The 12,686-nt window shown below is 45.3% G+C and overlaps 1 protein-coding gene across 1 annotated transcript in view; it reads left to right on the top strand.

Moving 5' to 3' along the window:
• Window positions 1–362: 362 nt before the first annotated feature.
• LOC146172124 (peroxiredoxin-6-like) overlaps window positions 363–12,686 on the top strand; it is a 30,372-nt gene continuing 18,048 nt past the window's right edge. The window contains exons 1-3 of the mRNA XM_084585823.1: window positions 363–495; window positions 3,101–3,176; window positions 10,120–10,276. Coding sequence (XP_084441949.1) covers window positions 3,142–3,176; window positions 10,120–10,276 — 192 coding nt within the window. The 5' untranslated portion in view covers window positions 363–495; window positions 3,101–3,141. The remainder of the gene's footprint in view (window positions 496–3,100; window positions 3,177–10,119; window positions 10,277–12,686) is intronic.

Below are 12,686 nucleotides of genomic sequence, written 5' to 3'. Positions count from 1 at the left end.
TACTTTTTCCTTGTAAACTACAAAAAAAAGCTAATCGAATTGCACAGGTGCATTCGGATCGAGGTGAGTCATCACATCTGAGACAATTTTTTTTTTTCGGTTACCACTGTCTCAGCTATAGATTACAAAAGACGCACAAACGTACGGCCATGCTCCGAGAGGCGGCCCGTATATGGCCACGGTTCATTGCCGAGGTGACCCAAAATGAACTCTGCCTAGGAACTGAAATCGATTTGCAAACATGGCGCTCAGCGAGCCGCAGCGAAGTCGCTGGAGCCTGATTGGTCGAACCGTATTTGTAGGACCTGGTCCAATGCAGCTCGAATGAGGCACTTGCCGAGGTCTTTCACTACCGACTGCCGCTGCCTCCTGTCCACTTCACTGCCGCTGCTCACGTCAGCTTGAGGCGATGGTGAACCTAGGGGACACGTTTCCGAACTTCACTGTCGAGACAACCGCGGGCACATTAGACCTGCACGAATTCTTTAAGAACAGGTGAGACTCCCGGAAATGAAAAGTGTTGTAAAAGAAATTGCCAGATAACTATTTCAGACGATCTGATTTGCAGTATACGTGCTTTGAATGTCATATACAAATATCAAGAGGCGAAGCAATGCGTCATACGTGTTTTCTTGGCACTATGTGCAACTTTTTTTCTTTTTGCTGTTTCATTACCATTGCGTCTCAGAAACAACTCAAGCTAACGCACTAGCTACTGTCTTGGTGGGCATGTCCTGCACTCAGTAACTGTTGCGACCGCTTTCTCCGCAAAGGTTCTGATTTTCTTCTGCGGCATTAACTCGCGTGTTTTAGCCCACTTGTCATCGTATGAACTGTAACTATAAGGACCGGCCACTACGCGTACACTGTCCAGACTCTTGCCGCTATCCGCTTGTACGCTGCCGTTAGCAATAATGTAGTGTATAGGAAGATTTAGATGCGCCTATACTAATCTGAAATTTGAGATGTGGGTGCTATGTAACGAGACAAATACAGATTTTATTGTGCTGGAAAAAATCATCTCACCTGTACAAATTAAAAGGCGTACTAAGGTCCGCCTCAGTATCTGTCTCGTTGGAACAAAGGAACGAACTTGAAGTGACCATACCTTTGTTCTAGCGAGCAGCCATATTTTATGAATAGTAGTTCATCAAATTTCGAAACTCAAATGGTACCCTAGCCAAAATTATTGAGAACATTGCGTATTTCCGTTCTGCATTTCCAGCATAAGTTCTAAAGGAAAATAATAAATCCACCCCGCCGGGGTGGCGCAGTGGTTACGGCGCTCGACTACTGTTCCCAATGACGCGGGATCGAATCCCGGCCCCGGCGGCCGCTTTTCGATCGAGGCGAAAAGCAAGGCGCCCATGTGCTGTGCGATGTTAGTACACGCTAAAGAACCCCAGGTGGTCGAAATTTCCGGAGTCCTCCACTACGGGGTCTCTCATAGCCTGAGTCGCTTTGGGACGTTAAACCTCACAAAACCAAAACCAATAAATCGTCTCCTTAAGAAAGCGTTAATCGCACATGAGGACGCATGGATAAATTTTCATTGCTTTGCCTGCCTATCATAGACGAGTGCCACTTAGAGCACTTGGACACAGTGTAGATTTATTTCCGGCGTACTTGATTGAAATAGAAAATGGATCACAAGTTCAATATTTTTTGATGCGCAAATTGTTGCCAGCATCCTGTCAGAAAATCCGTTATACTCGTTTCAGAAATGCCGGTCCGGCATAATTCTGAGCTTACAGCTCGGTTTCTGTCAGGCCGTATGGTTTTGAATATTTGAGGGCTGGGATTTAAAAAATTCCTGTGCAAAATCTACTAACCCATTCGAGCTGAAATAACGTTCACAAAGTAGCAAAATATAGTCTACGTTATCTGATAAGTGATTAAACATCGGTACTTGCCTAGATTTCTCGAAATCAAGAAAAAACTGCTCTCGGTGGCGTGCACAATTTTCGCAGAAGAGAGTCGAAACGCTGCTTTGACATGGTTAGCCATCTGTCGAGCAGTGAGGCAAGCTCCATCTCGGCCGTTAGCGCGCTTGCCTCGCTACCCGACAGATGACGCACCATGTCAAAATAGCTTTTCGACTCTCTTCTGCGAAAATTGTGCACGCCACCGAGAGCAGTTTTTTCTCGATTTCGAGAAATCTAGGCAAGTACCGATGTTGAATCACTTATCAGATAACGTAGACGATATTTTGCTACTTTGTGAACGTTATTTCAGCTCGAATGGTGTAGTAGATTTTGCAAAGGAATGTTTTAAATCCCAGCCCCCAAATATTCAAAACCCTATAGAAAGGCGGCGCATTCTTCTCCGGATCAACGGCTCGACAGTCGAGGTATCTGTGATTCCGAGGTAGAATCCCGACTACCACTGTCGTCCTAGTTAGACTTAGGCGCAGGGCAAAACAGGTTTTTCAGGTAGTGGAGAGTAGGTGTAAGCATGAAATGCAACACAACAACGTAGCGTATTTTTGTTTCCTTGTTACTTTCTATCTTTCTTTTTCTTTCTCTCTTTTTCTTTCTTTCTCTATTTCTTTCTTCCTTTTCTCTTCTTTTACTTCTGCCATTCTTTTTCTCTTACTTTCTTTTCCTTCTTTCTTCCTATTTTCATAATTTCTTCCTTCTACCCTGCTTTCTCTTCCGTTTTCTTCATTTCCTACACCATGCAGTCTGTCGATTTCTGATGTCTTAGAAATTTAAACCACGTATGCAAGTTCTCTCTGCTCGGTCATTTGCGCAAGCCACGTAACGATGCCTGCTGGTTGCATCACAAATCCGATCTTTATTAGCGGCGCTAACGGTCCAGGTTGAAAAGATCGTTGTTCGAGCACGTGCATGTGCTATGATGCACGTTCTGTGATGCATCATAGCACCTTCGAGCACGTGCAGCATAGAGCATCAATGCTCTATGCTGGGCCAAGTGCATTTTCTTCGCAATTTAAGCTGTGGCAACGGTACAAAAAGAAGCGATTGACTCCGTTAGTATAGCACGCAAGCGTCTTATCTTGCCTTCTTGTTGTCTCTAGTTCCTGAATTCAGCGCGGTTCCTCTATAAGCACTGTAAATGGCGTTTCTTGGTCTTTCAGAAGCACGAATAAAATACCTCGATAAGCACTTCATATCTATCATGATCGTGTGCTCAAAAGCTGGGATCGAGGAAAGGTGAGCACATAGATAAACTTCGCATGCCTTTCAAACCATTAACCTACCAGCCTTACCAAAATGCTGTGCTGTTAAGACGTTAAAAAAAAAAATCAGAAGTTCCTACAAGGGTTTATAAGACCGTAATGATTCAATTCCAAGTCAATTCTTCGTGCAGCTTGGCTCGCGTCTTTGTTATCCACTTGACGCTATCTCTGCACATACCACATGACCAGACGTAAAGAAGTGCATTGAAACAACGCCCTAAACCAGCCCTTATTTAGACATAAATTAGGTTTGAAATCTACAGTTATTAAGCTTACAGCTATTTGTACCCCGCCGGGGTGCCACACTGGTTACGGCGCTCGACTACTGTTCCCAAGGATGCGGGATCGAATCCCGGCCTCGGCGGCCACTTTTCGATGGAGGCGAAAAGCAAGGCGCCCGTGTGCTGTGCGATGTCAGTGCACGTAAAGAACCCCAGGTGGTTGAAATTACCGGAGCCCTCCACTACGGCGTCTCTCATAGCCTGAGTCATTTTAGGATGTTAAACCCCACAAATAAACCAACATCTATTTGTGTCCCCTACTCTCCTGGAATTCCTCAGTGTCATTGGGCAGCACGTTTTCACACAACACCCTTGCTCATACAATGATTCAATATGTGATGAAAAATACCGGCATTTACGAGAAAAAAAAAATTTACAGACGATAATAAATTTATATGCGACACGTACAAGGTAGCATTATTTTCTACTCCATACTACGTGATTGTATTATCGGCTAAGAAACCGAATGATAGGCATCAATGTTCGTAGCTAATCCGTTCGTTGTGCGGTAGGAAATTTCCAATTTAGGGGGCGTAGACCACTTGGGATATCGTGTAGCCATCTTCATTTCTTTCAGATAAACTCTTCGAAACCAGTGGGATTATCATAGACTAGTAGTCGGAGACGTGGTCCCCCCCAAGTCTGTTCCCATATTTATGCTCGTAGCTTTTTTTCAAGAAAGCCGTGTTTGAAGCCCTTTCGCGGTTGTGCAGTGGTTAGGGCGCTCGACTGCTGTGCTCAAGGACGCGAGATAGAATCCTGGTCGCGACGGCTGCTTTTCGATGAAGGCGAAAGGCAAGACGCCCATGTGCTGTGCGACGTCAGTGCAAGTTAAAGAATCCCATGTGGTCAAAATTGCCGCAGCCCTCCACTACGGCGTCTCCCATAGCCAAAATTGATTTTTGCCGTTAAACCCCAGAAACCAAATGCATCAAAACCATGTTTAAAGCGGATATTCAAGGGTCGGTGTCTGTCACCTGGCAACTCGTCATTTTTCAAGGCTACATTGCGCCTGACAATGTGTTTCTTGACATTTGATTACCAAATCTCGCTTTGAACTCCTGCCAGAGGCATGCTTGTGCATTTTCAAGGCTGCGAGGCTTCAAACGGTCGACGCCGCTGACCCTGTCAACGCCGACGGACAATTGTTTACGACATGGGAGTACTAACCACCCCCCTCTACCCCCCCCCCCCCCCCCCGCCTGCAACTGAATGCTTAGAACATAGACACGGACGCCAATACAATTTAACCTTTAGTTCCAGGCATCTTAACTCTGTATAGGTGACTGCCTGAACTGCTGAGGAAGATTGCTTTTCAGCCACTGCAAAAGCTTTCGAGAATGCCTACTCCTTTCTGTGATACTTATTTATTTAGGCATTGGCAGCCGTGTGATGATACGCATTCAGAAATGATAAAAGAAATTCTCTGAACACCTTGTATTATAAGTGACATTTATCGGTGTTTTCTTATCAAAGTTAGCGTTCGTAACGTATGCCCTTATTTCGTGTTCACTGAAACACCGCAAAAGAATCCGTCGCGTATTTATGTCTGTGTGTAGAAACAGGAAAGTTCATCTCGCTGCAGTTTTCTGGCAGAAACTGCGTCTTAATCAGCGATCTAAGGTTGCACTGAATTTCTTTGTAATCTGAACCTAATTTTAGGTTTCTTTTACTGGAAACTCCTAGCCTGTCACTTCTACGCAAATCAGTTGCATTTGTTTGCCTGGCGCTTTTGACTGAGTGAAAAATTCTTTCAGTAAATAGTAACGCTTAAATATTAATACGGTTGCCTCATAAATCAATTTTTCTGCGGCCTTTAACATGCTTTTTTCTTCTTCCTTATTATTCATTTATTGTTATCAGTAAGCGACCATTAAGCAAAGCAGGTTGTTATTGGAGCTTGAATAAGATATGATAGCAATATTTTTATTATTACCCTCACAGCCACCACCGTCGTCGTTTCATCCTAATAAAGCTTAATTTTTGGAATTGCACTCTAGGGACAGTGAAAATAGGGAGCAAATCAAGACACGTCCCCTACGTACGGATTTATTTTAACTCCATCAAGATTTTTACCGGGATATCTCTGCTCTATTTTGCAACAGTGCGGTGAATTTTTCTGATACGTAATAACCAGGGGCAATCTTTCTAGACTTCATCATTAAACAACCCGACAGTCGCACCGGGCGCCCGCGGTCTCCTACGCTTCATTTTAGAGAAATCGGTGACATGTAAAAGGTTCAGCAGGCAGCATATATGCTCGGTCGGCCTAGGGATGAGGGGGGAGAGATCCTAGCGCCACATAGGTTAGCATAATTGAGTCGATAAAGCGTACCCGCTTTCCCATTGGGTCGGCCAACTGACGTTTGCTTTTTACTGCTAAGAATGGAGGATGCAGCTGGAACACTCCTCTGACAAAGAATGTCGCATCTGTTACAAGCCATCTCGTTCCTGCTGCTCACCTGTTACAGCAATAGGACGCTTCCAACTGGGAGTAGATGAAAAACGGACCACGCACAGCTAGCTCTAGACGTCCTTCGCTTAGCTAATCAATAGTGCGATGTCCCAAGGAGCACTGTGGAGGAAGCGACATTGAATAGAATTGAACGAAGCGAAAGAGCGCGCAGTGGCTCCTTGGTGGGTTTAGCGTTCTATACTTCTGTGCCCAAGGTCATAGGACCGATTCCCAAAAGCGATTGCTACATGTCGACAGTGGCCATAAGCATGCGCATCAGTGTGATGCCAAATATTCGTTCATATCAAACCTCAGGTAGCTGAAATTAATCCGCAGATCTCTTCTACGGCGTCACTCATCGCAGGCTGCTGATAGTTTTAGGGAGCATAAGGAGCTAGTCCAGAAACCTGATCGAGAAATGGCATCAAGAAAATATTACGATAAAATGGAGACACACACGAGCGCACATGTGTGCTCTCTATTTCACAGTTCTGCTTTTCGTAACATTTTTGAGCGTAAAACTAATACACCAAACGACCCAAATAGCCGCACTTCTCAGATATAATGGGATCATACTCATTTCATATTTTAAATCCCGAATACTCGGTCGCATTCGTTTGTGAACAGCCTGCACGTGTGAAAAATATGTGCAGCGGAGTCGGCAAGAACAGCATTTGCGGCGTATAAGTCTCCGTGACGTCAGTATAGGGGGCATGCGCGAAGTGGGATGAGAGACGTCCAGAAAGGATAATGCAATGCTTACAAGGCGGTAGAAGAAGTGTTGATTCTACATTAGTTAACAATGAAGAAAAAGGAGTATTTGCCGCTTTTCGATGGAGACGGAAAGCAAGGCGCCCGTGTGCTGTGCAATATCAGTACACATTAAATAACTTTAGTTGGTATAAATTTCTGAACCCCTCCACTACGGCGTCTCTCACAGCTTGAGTCTGTTTTAGAACCCTGAACCCCATAAACCTAACCAACCAACCAACTACTTGCCAAACATTACCTGTTATTTTCTTTTAAGTCAGATCATCTTTTTTATGAGAGGTCTTAAAGCCGGAGGTAGATATGGACTTTCACTGGACTGCAGTAGTCGTCTGAAATTCTGAAATTATCTTCTTTGTAAACAACGCTTAAAGCAGAGAGAGTTAACCGGTACGCCTGTTTAAACACGCTGCTTAGAGCGTATAAAGCATTTCTCAGCTATTGCCATAACCTCCGCCTTGCACTGCTGCCACTCTCCGAGTTGTTTCCGCGGCAGCGGCCCTCTGGTTGCACTTTACTCCGCTCTCGCCCCACACCCCTACAAGCCACTCGGTCACCCGTCACCTCCCGTCCTCTCTTCCGTTTCTATATTGACTAAATATGGAAAAGTTAATGTTCTTTCCCCCTTGCCTACAGTCAGCTGTGTCAGCAGCGCTGGGGACGCCGACTCCGCCGGTTCCGACAACGACGATGACGACGTGGAATTAAAGCACGAGCTGATAAAAGCTTCAAGCGTTAGGTGATAAGATCTAAAGCTCCATATAATCCTGCTTCATTGCTCATTGCCTCTAAAAGTATCAGGCAACGATCTTGTGCTTCCGCGGAAAACTAGTGTGTAAGCATTGCCACCGGCCACGCTCCACAGCTATATGCAGCAGCGACTGATTTTAAGCCTTCCACTCGCACCAGACAGCAGCCGGGTTTCTTTGGCCCGGTAAAAAAATAGGGATTACTTACGAATGATAGCAGCCTTGCGCTGGAGTTTTGAATACAGTGGCGCCGCCTTGTGGCGGCCAAGAAAACTCTTACTGGGTAGTACAACGGCGGCTCTGCCTATGCTGCAGCGAGTATCTCGCAGGCTTTGTACGTCGACTCGCGCTTCTTTCTGCCCTTTCGTGAGCGTTGAAAGACTCGTCATGTATCATGGAGATCATTGTGAACCGGCAGTAGCCTAACCCTAAAAAAAAGAAGTACTGCGGCTGCCTTCCTGCGAAAGGTTCAAAGCATGCGGCATCGATCTTGCCATGTATCTCTCCGTCTCGAAACATCGTCACTACCGCTATATTGTCGTAGGGTGCCACGGAAAAGTTAAAAATTTCATGTTCGACTCTACTGCTCTCTTTCACAGCCGTACGAAACGGGGCTACCGCGCGATCGGTACGGGCGTTCAGGTGCATGCATGCTCCGACTCAAAGCTGAAATATATAGAGTAATCCAACTATGACCGCGTGTTTATCTGTGATTGCGAGAAAAACTGTCCGTATATAGGACGGTTTCTCTTCGGTCTTCGGCAGCTGCACAAGCATAAAAACTGCAAATACGTCCAGCAACAAAATATGAGGACGGCATACTAGAGCTAGCTCACTTAAAACGTTTGCATTTTCAATGGTTACAGCCATTCACATTCAAGAGGAAACCGCAATAGACGACACTTGGCGCCTATTCATAATTACTAAACAGCCGACAATAGCATTTCGATTATTACGCACCGCGCGTTCCTGAGATGATAGTGCGCTTGTAACATGCGATGTCCCCGTGCACTGCGCCCAGGCAACACCTCTGGCTCGAGAGCTGCAAGAACATAAGTTAAAGGCGATTAGCAGTTGAGCAGTGAAACGAGGTCAGCGTACCTTCACTGATATCTGCACCTAACTAAGAACACCGAACCTCCTGCCGCGGCGCAATTCGCACGTTTCTGCAATCCTAGCTTTAGCCTTCTGTGTGACGTTCCAGTACAAGGACTTTGAATTTCCAAACGTTACGAGCGCAAAAACCAGCGCAGAATCAACTTACGAGTACAGGGACAAGCATGCATTTTACGCAATCCCCAGCGGCCCAAGCACGGTTCGCGCGAGGTGCTTACCGGGAAGACTGTGCCTCACAAGGGTTATTTACCCTGTCTGTCCCTGTTGCGGTTTCGTATATTCCCGTACTTTAGCTTACTTACATGTAAAACTTTTGTAGAGCTCCATGATTTCGCGAAAAACACGATTGCCTAGCTATATCGACTGGCAGCGCGCCGAGACTTTGTCTCAGATTTTTGCGCGTCGTGTAATGCCTAACAATGTTGATTTATTGCCATTTTTACGTCGTGACAACCTTGAAAGCATTTTCAGCGCCTTAAATACTGTGTAATTCATACTTCACAAATTAATGCGGTGGATTTATACCAACTGCATGCATTCGGATGCAGACGCCGGGGATTTATAATATCCAGCAGACGACTAGAGGACGCTTTTCAGCACCGTTTCCGCGGTGGCGCCCCCTGGGCAGCGCAAGACGCCTGTACAATGAGCACTGAAGCACCAAGCACGGCCAGCAACCTTCAGCAAGAAGGTCGCGATTTCCACGACTTAACCGCGTCGCAAGTGTTCAATTAATATGAAAACGTCCGCTGTACGTTTAGTCGAAGCATTACACAGGGACTAATAGTTACGGCAGCTGTGACGTAACCACACTGTAGTTCACAAAGAAGCCACACTGAAAAGAAGTACAAATCGTGCGTTTCTTTCGTCACTCTACGGTGTAGTACCTTATTTGCCAGGCTATAATTTAGCACAACGATAAAAGAGAGGACGCGAACGCGTGCAGCATTTATACTTGTATAGAGCACAAATCCGTGGTTCACTTGAGCTATGGAAGCAAAAAAGCCATCACTACTTTTTTTTTTTTTTTTTTTTTACATACGTCTGTAGCTTAAGAAGCTTTCTAACATTGCATGATCCCAGTGAGCTGATGAAGAAGCAAGCTTGAACATGGCTCTCCACCCTGGGCTCCAAAACTCTGGGCTCAAGAATTTCGGAAACTTCTGTGCTGAGCTATCCAGTACACTTTCAAGCAAACGTATACGTATCACTAGGCGTTTAGCGTATATACCGTAAGCGTCAAATGAAACTCGAGTCAGTCAATTTAAGGGGAACAGCAAAAAAGAGAAAATTTAAATTACGTAGGCTGAGCACTCGCGCCCTTAGTTATCACTCCGGAGGGCGCGAAAAATCACGGAAGTGCGGTTTCGCGTTTCTTTTATGACGTTTTTGCTTCACTAGACACTGACGGTGCATAGGCATCTACACATTTATGTGGTTCAAATGGTGACGTTCCAGCTGAATGCTCACAGCTTTGACAAAAAAGAAAATGTAAAATAACTATCCGATTGTGTGTTGTCCGCTCATTTCTTTTTTTCTTGTCCGTAGCTGGGGCATCCTGTTCTCGCACCCGTCTGACTTCACGCCAGTGTGCACCACCGAGCTGGGCGCAATGGCCAAGATCTACCCAGACTTCGAGAAGCACAACATCCGCGTCATCGCCCTCTCCTGCAACTCGCTCGAGTCCCACAAGCTCTGGGTCAAGGTGTGCCTCCTACTCTGTGTGACGCACTCCTGTCTATGTCTGGGGGCCAGCTGTCCAAAATTGCATCCCAAGCAGCTAGAGTTAAATGTTCGTGCTGTTAAAAACGCGAACTGGGCTACTAAAACTACGTATACAACAGGCCTGCAAGTGGCGCTAGATTTCCCGCCTTTCGTCTTTCTTTCCGGCAGTGCTTCGAGTGGTTCGCTTCCCATTTAGCATGCATGTATCAATCAAATTGGAACCTAGTTTACAAGATGGATTCGAACCGATGACATGTGTAAATGTTGTTTCCCATTTAAGAAGAAAATTGCAGCTGCCACTACAATCCTGATGGAACCGGCGGCAAAGGCGCATGCGTGCTAAGCATGTTTGTTTTCGTTTTTCGCGCGTGGCCTTACTGCCACTCATTTTCTCTGGATCACGGCGGCAGTGCTTCTGAGAGCACGGAGGCGGTCATGCGCTCCCAGTTTCCCTCTATGCGTGGTATAGTCAGCCCCTTCATTTTTGTCTTTAAACCGAGATGTCGGCTATTACGGTTCTCCGATGCCTCGTGAAACAATGCAGGCTACTTGAAATACGCAAACACACACACCGAATACAATACCAGCAGAAATAAAGGACACAATACATGATGAAAGCCTCAAAGGTATTTCATCAGTGCGACTATGAGGCCTTCGCATTCCTACACGTGAAAAGTCTTAATTTTCTCTGACGTTTATTTATACTTTTTTTTTTTGTAAAATTGAGGTCCCACGCGCTATATCGTGGATTTCAGCTGCGTTAATTATTAACAAGGCACCAACATTTCACGTTCTACTTAGTAGGTTACGTTATATATCCCGTGTATCTGTCTTCTCATGAATGCGATTTTAACTCCGCGTAGCGTACCCCACCGAAAATATTAAAACGCCAGCTTCACTATTTTTCGGCTTAAAGCATTAGACCTAGTCTGCACCCGCGAGTTTTGCTGTTTGTTTTGAGGTTAGAAAACAATAACAACAAAAAAAAAAAACGCGTGTGTTCTGGGTGAAATCAAAAAGGAAGACGAGATAGGAGAGATTTTATGACTTATATATACTTGGGAAAAGTCACGGATATTTATATGGCTCCAAAGCTAACTGTAGAGCTGCGCGTTACAAAGCATACTTGTTATTTTTGGAGAAAATTATTTTAACAACGGTCGGAGCAGCCAAGGCGCGAACGTCTAGTGCCGCAGTACTGCCCCGCCGTCCGTCCCTGTCAGTATGCACTATCGTCTAAACTCAAGGCAACTTAATTACTTCAGTGCAAAATATTGGATAAGGTGCTCGCAATACTCTGAAACAGATGCGGAAAAACGCTAGCATATTTACAGATGGTGAAAAATGAATTCGAATGTTATTTATCCCCCTTGGCTGCTCTCGTTCTATAAAAACAAAACATTTATACTAATACGGCAGTGTGAGTAATGATCGAGGAGAAAATGAGCACAGTGAGTGCTCGCGTCCTGCGGAAGCCAGAATAGAAGGTTAGAGCTTCCCTCACTTCATCAGGAAGACAGCTTTATTATTGTATAAAGAGGACAAAAAACTAACGACAGTAAAAAAGTCTTCAGCGCAACACAAGCGCTGACTCGCAATTGAACGTTTATTCGGAAAGACCAGCAGTACATAGGCGCGAATGAACAAAGCGCAAGAAAACCTTCTTCGTCTTTCTGTGCTCGTTAACAATAAATTCTTACAAACTACCCGAACTTACGACTAGAAACCTGTAAAGAGGGCTTCACTAATAAGTAGAGCGAAGATGATGGCGATTGTGGTCTTTGAAAACAATTTAAGCACCTTCAACGCAGATTTACGGCAACTAAAAGCACTTCCTCGTGTAATGTCACGTGGTCAACAGGAGCAAGAGGCTAAACGCGCTTAACGGGACTTGCTCTCTGCCCAGCTTCTGCGTACTACTTTTTGTAGATTTGTAGATCGTTTTCCTCTTCCAGGCTACGCGAACGCCCTGTGCCGTCTACTCGGTGCTCCTGTGAAGCTAATGAATTCCTCTGTCCTGTAAAACATGAATGCATACAGCGAAGAACAGAGTGGCGACGGAAACAGCCATGCAAGCCGCTTAGGCGACGAGACACGCCGGGGTGGCCGCCGACCGGCCTACCACAACTCCGAGGATCCATCACGGCGGAGGTGGTGACACGCAGCTGCTTCCGAAATCGGTCTATTACAATTAACGTTAATAATTCTGTTCAGATCTACTGACTGTTACACTGAATTTCGGGTATGTCCGTTGCCGGGCTGGCTACATGACATTGCCTATACCTCACTAGAATTGTTTCAAGGTTCTTGTACTTTCTTCTCATAGAATGAAATGGCATTGCTACTGATGGTTGTACAGTGTTACAGTGTTAGTATAAATCAGTGTCAGG

Source organism: Amblyomma maculatum, unplaced genomic scaffold (genome assembly GCF_055883805.1).
Source record: "Amblyomma maculatum isolate TAMU_Amacu unplaced genomic scaffold, ASM5588380v1 scaffold_13, whole genome shotgun sequence".
Lineage (NCBI taxonomy): Eukaryota > Metazoa > Arthropoda > Arachnida > Ixodida > Ixodidae > Amblyomma > Amblyomma maculatum.
This window is presented reverse-complemented; position numbering and strand designations above follow the sequence as displayed.